At 43.4% G+C, this 8,715-nt stretch overlaps 1 protein-coding gene across 2 annotated transcripts in view; it reads right to left on the reverse strand.

The window, feature by feature from the left end:
- Positions 1-585: 585 nt before the first annotated feature.
- Fshr (follicle stimulating hormone receptor) overlaps positions 586-8,715 on the reverse strand; it is a 201,801-nt gene continuing 193,671 nt past the window's right edge. Inside the window, exons 9-10 of one of the 2 annotated variants that reach the window (XM_021186441.1) lie at positions 5,257-5,442; positions 586-2,028 (exon numbers count right to left, since the gene is read on the reverse strand). In XM_021186441.1, coding sequence (XP_021042100.1) covers positions 804-2,028; positions 5,257-5,442 — 1,411 coding nt within the window. In that variant the 3' untranslated portion in view covers positions 586-803. The remainder of the gene's footprint in view (positions 2,029-5,256; positions 5,443-8,715) is intronic. The other variant, XM_021186442.1, reaches the window with a different exon arrangement.

Here is an 8,715-nt window from a genome sequence, read left to right on the forward strand (position 1 = left end):
TCCTTAGAAAGGAAAGATCACAAGCATGCACTCAGCAAACACAGAATGCAACCCCAGGGAGACCAAGTGAGCCCCAGTTCTGTCCTTGCTGCTGCCGACCTTGGTGGTAAAACATCCTGTAGAAGTTTTGTGCTTCCTAGTCATGCTATGAAACCCCTCAGGTGGCCTGAGGGAGGATCCAGTCAGAGGGAGATGGCTGCCTTGAGCTGAGTCAGCTTCAGCAGCAGTGTTGATCCACAGCATGGCTGTTAATGTTCTCCTGGTGGTCCACCCTAACTGAAAGGGGATTCTGGGCAATGTAGCTGAGCCTATACATAGTGACCCATTTAAAAACCATCACTGGCATTCAGTAAAGATGTGCATGAGTGGTGTAGAATTTCTCATGGAAAATTTTGAAAAGTCAGGATACTTCATCCTGGCTCTGCCTCTAATCTATCAAGCAATGTCAAAGAAATCACTAAGATCTTTGAGTCTTAATTTCCTCATTTGTAAAACTCTAAGAAAAATTCCTGTCTAGCCTACTGAACATGATTTTTTTTACCAACTTTGTTGAGATAATCCAAACAGAAACATAAAACAAGCATGCAGCAGTGTTGCACTATTTTAATTGCTGTTACCAACAATTTAGTTCTTAGATGAGTCACACGAGATATTAATGGTCCCTGACCTATCTGCCATGCACACACCTAGAAAGATTAAATTAGATGAAATATGTAGTAACACTGCCAGCTCTTCCACAGCCCGCTCTTCAGAAAGAAGTCATACTTGTCTTTCAAGGTGAGGATCCGTTTTCACATTGATTTTTAGTTCTGGACTGAATGATTTAAAGGGACAAGCACATAACTATTGGTGACTCTGGGAGCCGAGGAACAGTGGCTCTTTCTGGAGTGGAAGTTGTGGGTAATAGATGAGGTTTCTGTCTTGTAAATCTGGGCTTGCACTTCATAACAGCCAAACTTGCTCATCAGGACGAAGAAGTCCCTGCGGAAGTTCTTGGTGAAAATGGCATAGAGGAAAGGATTGGCACAAGAATTGATGGGGTAGAACAGAACTAGGAGGATCTTGGCCTTGGACACAGTGATGAGGGGCACCTTGAGGGAGGCAGAAATGGCAAAGAATAAAATGGGGGCCATGCAGAGAAAGTCTGTGAAGATGAGTGTGGCCATGCGCTTGGCAATCTTGGTGTCTCTTGATGAGGACACAATGTTAGGATTCCTCACTGTGAGGTAGATGTGGGTGTAGCAGCCACAGATGACCACAAAGGCCAGGGCATTGAGTACGAGGAGGGCCATAACATACAGCTGCGACAAAGGGCTGTCGATATCCATGGGCAGGCAGATGCTCACTTTCATGTAGCTACTGATGCCAAAGATGGGGAAGAGAGCAGCTGCAAAGGCAAAAGCCCAGCCCAGCACCATGATGCTGGCAGCATGGCAGAGCTGCACCTTGCATTCCAGTTGCATGGCATGTGTGATGGTATGCCATCTTTCTAGGGTTATGGCTGCCAATGTGTAGACTGACAGTTCACTGGCAAAGACAGTGAAAAAGCCAGCGGCATCACAGCCTGCTCCTGTTTGCCAGTCAATGGCGTAATTGTGGTACTGGCTCTTAGTATGGATATCAACTGAGGCTATAAGTAGCAAGTAGATCCCAATGCAAAGATCAGCAAAGGCGAGGTTACACATAAGGAACCGGGGCACAGTGAGTTTGTATTGGCTTGTGGTCAGGACCACCAGCACTGTGATGTTTCCAGTGATGGCCAGGATGCTGATAAACCATATCAAGACTCTGAGGATGTTGTACCCCATGATGTCTTCACATGGATTAAATGCATCTGGCTTTGGCGAGCAGGTCACATCAACAAATTCATTGCATAAGTCATAGTCAAATTCACTATACAACATGTCAGATCCTTTTCCATAATTGGGTTCATCATCTACGAGAGAGACTCTCTGATCCCCAGACTGAGTCATATCATCAATATCTTGCCTTGAAATAGACTTGTTGCAAATTGGATGAAGTTCAGAGCTAGAAAAATACAAAAATAGAATCAATGCCGTGATCATAAAAAAAGAGAGAGCTATAAGAATATGTTGTGGTGGGGTATGGGGTAGGGGAGGTGTATCAGCGGGCCCATGCCAAGGCATCCCTTCCTCCTGCAGAACCAGACACCCACCAGTGTAGTATAGAATAGAGTTTATTCAGGGCATGGGGAGGGGAGTTAAGAGAGTAGCAGAGGCAGAGAAAGGCAGAGAGAAGGAGAGAGTAGAGAAATAGAAGCCGGTCATGACCACGTGGGGAGAAGGGGGGAAGGGGATGGGAAGAGAGGGGGAGCAAGGGGGCAAGAGGCAAGGGAGAGGAGAGAGAGAGAGAGAGAGAGAGAGAGAGAGAGAGAGAGAGAGAGAGAGAGAGACCCCCTTTTTACTGCCAGGCCTACCTGACTGTTGCCAGGTAACTGTGGAGGGTGGAGTCCAGACAGAATACCAGTCAACATCCTTGTTACAGAATGGCAAATGCATTACATCTTTGTACAGAGTAGAGATAAGGGTTTCTTCCTGCGATTTTTTCCCAACATCTTGTCTGCCCTTGAGGCTGATTCGTGGGTTAGTGCTGTTTACCATCAATGAACAGAACAATGTGTGTGTATGTATATTCCTAGAGTGGGATGGCCCATGGGGGAAACCATCTGGCCACAACCTGAGTGTGGGGAGGAAGGCGCCTGGGACTAGCTAATCCTTGCTGTTAGAGTAAATAATTTCCAGACTTGATATTATCTCCACTCCTTTCCTTCCCCCATCTCCATTCAGATACCTTCTAGCTTGCCCAAGAGAACACATTCTTATTTCTCTAATCACTGGGCAATTATATTTTCTGACATGAATGAGAGCTTATTTGCTAGTTTTGTCTTCACTAGCCAGAGTATCAGAGTCTGTAGTTAATTATCAGGCAACCTCATCCTTTGGCTCTTTGGTTGTAAGCTGTTGAGAGGCCAGCTAATCTTCCCAAGATGCTACCAGGATCTTGGGCTTTATCATCTCACTTCCCAGAGGTGGCAATAGGTCGCAGGCATTTGTTTGCCCTGCAAAGTAAGCCTAGTTCTCTCACATGAAATAGTTCCCTAGTTGGCAGCCCCAGAGCAAATACAAGTTTTAAAGGGTCCTAGTGTGTTCTCAGGTTGTCAGATCCTCTGGGAGTCACTGAATCTTCTCAGGGCACTTTCCTGTTTCTTCCCCCCCTATTTAAGCTTAAATACATGAGACCTTGTCAGCAGATAGAGGGACTTATAAAAAGAACTGAATGAATCCCAGATGGTAAATATTCAACCTGTGAGTGCATGTATAAATATTCTAAGACTTTGCGTGTGGACAGAAGAGAAACTTCTGTTGTAATGTGAAGGTTTAACCAGTGTGACCTTTTCATATGGGGAGAATTTTTGATGGTAAAAAGAAATCAAATATATATCTTTACTTTTCCTTCCATTTCTGCTCAAGGGGAAAGTTCACAGCAACATTAAATGACAGCATTTTCTCAAACTTATCACAGTCACAGACAGCAGGGAAGTGAGAAAGAGCATTAAAGTCCCTTGGAAGCCCCCAGAAGAAGAGGCAGGCAGCCGTGGGAGGAGCAGCCTTCATTTGATTTTAAAGGAAGAGAGAGTGTGTGCCCATTGTCACAGACTGAGCTTTCCTGCCATCCCATGAGAAAGGGGCTTCATGGAGAACCCTGTGCTCTCTTCTCTCACCACTGAGAGATGAACTAAATGGCCAGAAGCCATTTCCTCTTGACCCCAGAGATTCGGTTCTTATTTTCTTTCTGGAGTATCATAGTTTATTTTTGAAATTTGCAAGACTTCTCAAATCCTCCACAGCTATCCTAGTGAGGACAGTTAACATGAGTAACTGAAAGTGACTGGAGCTGGAATCCAGGAAACCAGTGAGTTTAGTCAATGAACCAAAGTGAGGTAAGCGGCAGGACAGGTATAGAGGGGACCAGAGGGCCATCGCGTGGTACTTAGTTTGAATCCTGTCTCTGGGTTAATTGCAGTCTAACTGTGGGGGCCGAAAGTAAGTTCCCTGATGCTTGCAGACTGCTGTCTGGCTCAGTGACTGGAGAGAAATGAGAGAAAAACTCCCATCCTTAGGTTACTGGCGTTTGTGAAGAAGATTCTGGTTCCTTCTGTTACTGCCAACCTACTGACCAGTGAGGTTTCATTTTCTTAAAACTTAAGTCACCCACGGACACAAGGCATTTATGTTCCTTGAAATAACAGCTGAAACAAAACTGGGGAAAATAAGTGTTGCCTAACAGTATCTTGGCAAGCCTGAAGTCCAATAAGGAATGGTGAGTGAGCATAGTGATAGTTTAAACGTGGAGCTCAAGGACTCCAGCCATTGATGAACAGATGCTAGGGAGGAGGCACCACAAAGTACCCCAGAGACAAGCAGATCTGAGGCTTTGAAGCTTCCTTTGGTCAATGTTGATTCAGTTATTCAGTAACTCCAAGCCTTAGTTTCTGCCTTTGTTATAAGAAAATAATGCTGATAATGATAATGATTAACCTCCGTGATGTTTTCAATAAAGATGAAATTGTTACAGTGTGTGGCATGGGGTGCTCTGCTCTGTCAGTGGCATGAAGGCCAGCTGATGGTGGGCACTGAGTTCTTGTTGGGGTCTAGGCCTAGGAGCATGTGTCATAGTCCATTGGCTTAAAAATTCAGTTGCAAGGAAATGACCTAAATATAAGAAAACTTAAAGAACAAAAGAGAAACAAGATAACGTAATATGAATGTAGAAAATATCTGACTTAATGAGAATTAAGGGGCATAGTTGCCTCAGCACTTCTACAGGGGTCCAGGGGAGCCATTAACCCAAACCTCATGGTATACTGGGGATTATACTTATATTGTGGGCATTGTTTTCCAATGAGGACCAGGAGAATAATTTAGTCAAGCAGCTTAGAAGACAAATCTTTTTATCAAACTCTCTTCATATGTTACTTATTGAAATGACATCATTTTAGGAAGAAATCCTGCCATTATTTTTTAAGTGGCACAGTTATTTTGGGTTTGTTTATGTGTGTAAATCTTTTGAGTGGAAAATACCCAAACACCTTCCACAGAACTGTCTCTTTGATCCAGAGTACTCCTTAGGCCAGTGAGGAGCACTTTCCAATTTGGGTTTTCTTCATGTCACCACGAAGCTGTTCTACACTGTGTGAAGGCCCAAGACACATGGGGATGGACACAGAATACTCACATTTGCCGCCTCCAGTTTGCAAAGGCACAGCAGTGACTGGGGTAGGTAAGGCTGGCCTCAATGAGCATGACAAACTTGTCCAGACTAGGGAGCTTTTTCAAACGGTATGTTGACCTGGCCCTCAACTTCTTCAGATTTTCTAAGCCATGGTTGGGCAGGGAATAGACCTTTGTCCTTGAGATGTCTCTACAAGGAGAGTAAGAAAAAAAATACCATGATCATCTTGGGTAGAAAAATTTCAGCTTCTGGCTAGTAGACAAAATAGCAGACATTCTAGTAAGATGAATTTCTTACATGGCTGAGAAGGGAGACTTTAGTTTCACAGCACATACAGACCAGGTCAACATTCAGCTTAGAGGTTTGGCTTGCATAGGAGTTCTGGTTCTACTGGTCCTGATGAGAGGAGTTAGCTAGCAGGCTGCCCCTAAAACTGGATAAGCTTGAATTCTGGTTGGTTTGGGCTTAATCCTTGCTGGTGAGCAATAGAATCAGCCATCTCTCTTTTGTAGTTGATTAGTGCCTGAGATTGAAACCATTTTCTGCCACTGTGAGGCAAGCAATAAAAATATCTCTAATGAACTATGGTGGTTTCTGTGGCCTGAATCACAGAAAATGATGAGAAGGGAACATGCCATACATGGCAGGCAATAGAGGCGGCCTTCACTGGAAGTCCAGATGGCAGATAAATAGGGAGTATGAGCTTGGTTTTCATGAAGACTTAGCTGTATATATAGCCTGCTCCTGTGCCTGTTAGATCTGTAACCTTGGTCAAACTACATGTTTTCTATGACTCAGTTTCCTCAGGTGCAAAGTCAGAGTCTAGAAATCATATCTATCCACAATGGAGGACTCTCTAGATGATGTTTAATGCCTGGAAGTTATCAGGAGGAAACATCCCACTCAAGCATGTATCTGCACACATTCACAAAGGTAGCTTTGTAAGAGTGTCTTTCCCTGGGGAGGCAGTGGAGGCCCAGTAGGAGCTGGTACAATGGTTTCTATTCCTAGAAGCTGCTGAGTCTCACTCTTCCTGGCTGCCACACTAGTGATGGGGGTGCACTGCTGGTGTCAACACTGGCAGCCATGACTTTCAACGCTAAGGTCCATGACAAAAGCAAGGAGATTGAGCAGCACAGTCTTAGCCCTCTAGAGACTTTGTCTTGGTTATGAGTAGGTGTTCCTGATGAGGGTGGTGGCAAGTAATGGTTTGGATGGTTCCTTTTAGTCGCCCCCCCCCCACCAAAGGCATCCTTGGATAGACTTGAAGAAGAGTGTTTCACTGTTGACATTCTCTGTAAGTGAAAGCTGTAGACACTCAAAGCCATGAAACTCAGAGTGTGAATACATCATTGCTGCCCCATATGTTCTCACAACCTGGTGAAAATTACATTCTCAAAGTCTCCTCCACATCCCCTTGTCATTCTCTTGTTCAAAATTTATCACAGCTTGCTATTGTCCAGTGGAACTTCCTTAAGTTCTGCCACCTCTCTTTCCCAGCCTAACTTATATTGCTTGTCTGTAGATGATGTTGGCAGTTCCATACGCCACCAATCTGCCTCCTCATCCTTACGAAAACAATGCTCACCAAGGCCACCCCTGGGTTCCCATCATCTTGACTTCATAATTATCTTGTGAATGTGAAGCATTTTTTTCCCCTGAAATGTTCCATCTTGGCACCCTATTCTCTTTCATTTCTTCAGGCATCACCTTTAATTTCCTTCTGATTTTTAAATTTTATTTCATTTCTCTTCTACCTCTCATTTAGACACTGGTATTTATTCAAACACACACCCATTCCTTTAGTCTCACACTATCAGATATGTGTCTATGGCTTCCAAGTGTGTATGTCAGTTCAGAACTTCAGCAAGATACTGCATTTCCCGTTGGATCCCACGATTTTGATGACTAGCATGAGCATCAAAACTGGACTTACTTTTCTTGCAAGCATGTTCCTCCTTTTAATTCCCGTTTCAGCATGTTTCTCCCAGAAACCTGGGAGTTACCTTTGACTCTTTCCTCCTTTTTACTTGGACATAAATCTATCACCTCTTCTTCCCTTTAGTTTGTATTTGTTACTTTAGTGAGGGTTCAGAGTCTCTCTATGGACAGACAAAATGGGCCCACCATACGTCCCCCCACCATGACTCCAGTGCAATCTTCCTACCAGAATCAGAGTAAAAATTTTAGAGTGCTAATCACATTGTGACCTCAAATCCTCCAACTCTCCATGATTCTTATGACAAAAGACAAATCCATGGGTATAGTATGTCTGTCCTCTGCCTGGTTTATATTGTATCTTTTTCATGCCTTTATCTGTGTTCCACTCTGCATTTCAGGAGGGCTGAACCCTGCCAGGTCTGTTTTTTAATGCATCCCCTTGTTAACAGTGTCAGTGGGAGTCTTGTGTGATGGCAAGAGAGCATCTCCTTCTGCCTCCTGTCTTAGGTATCATCTGAATGTATTCTGCGATTCCAGATGCTTCTAAATAGGTCTGTTGAAGATCTCACTTCTTTAGTTCTCTCTAGTTCCTTGGCTACAGGAAGGTCACTTGTACTTGCTCTTTAAGTCCTGGGGTTAGAAGTGCTATCTACCATTGATGATCTTCAGGCTGTGGATCCCTGATTAAATAGTCAGGTAGACTGACATTTTCAAAACCAGTAATTGCCTTTAGGTAGTACTTAACTGTGTTATACGTTCTTTCTTGACAATTAAATCAAATTTGCTCACTCTAATTTAAATCCTCTATACTTACTGATCCCCCCACCCCAATTCTATTATTACCGAGAGAAGTACACACAGCCTCCTGTCGTGATACTGCATTTAAATATTTCTTGTTGTGTTAATTCTTGCTTTATGCAGTCTTGGTTATTTTTAGGCCTCTATAAATTTAGAGTAATTTTTCTCATACTTTTCTCCATCTCTACCAATATCTGCCTCTTAACTCTGACTCTCGGATCTTTCAGTTCCTCCCGGACTGTCACTTGTTAAGACACTCCCCATCCGCCACGGGACTGAATACCTACAGTGTTCTGTTCTGTCTTCTCTTACTCTATATGAACTTGGCAAGCCTTGTGATTAAAACACGGTTTATGTTATAGCTACTTCTCTGAAACCCATACTCTAAGTTCAGCTACCTCAGCACAATCCCTGCTTGCGTAATCATCAAGTCAAGTTTTCAATACTAAAAATTAAGCTTTTGATTTTAAAAAGAAAAATCTGCTTCACCTGAAGCAGGTTGGGTATTCCAACTTGTCATAAACAAATTTAGATGGCATCCTTGACTCCTGTCTTTTGGATTCCATATCCAAGCTTAAAGAAACATCCTATATATACAGACTTTTAAATGTTTCTCACTCAATGCTGTCCCTGTAGGGAGCAGGTTCAGATCCTCCGAGGTACACTTTCGTTTTTCCTTTTCCTTTTCCTTTTCCTTTTCCTTTTCCTTTTCCTTTTCCTTTT

Source organism: Mus caroli, chromosome 17 (assembly GCF_900094665.2).
Source record: "Mus caroli chromosome 17, CAROLI_EIJ_v1.1, whole genome shotgun sequence".
Lineage (NCBI taxonomy): Eukaryota > Metazoa > Chordata > Mammalia > Rodentia > Muridae > Mus > Mus caroli.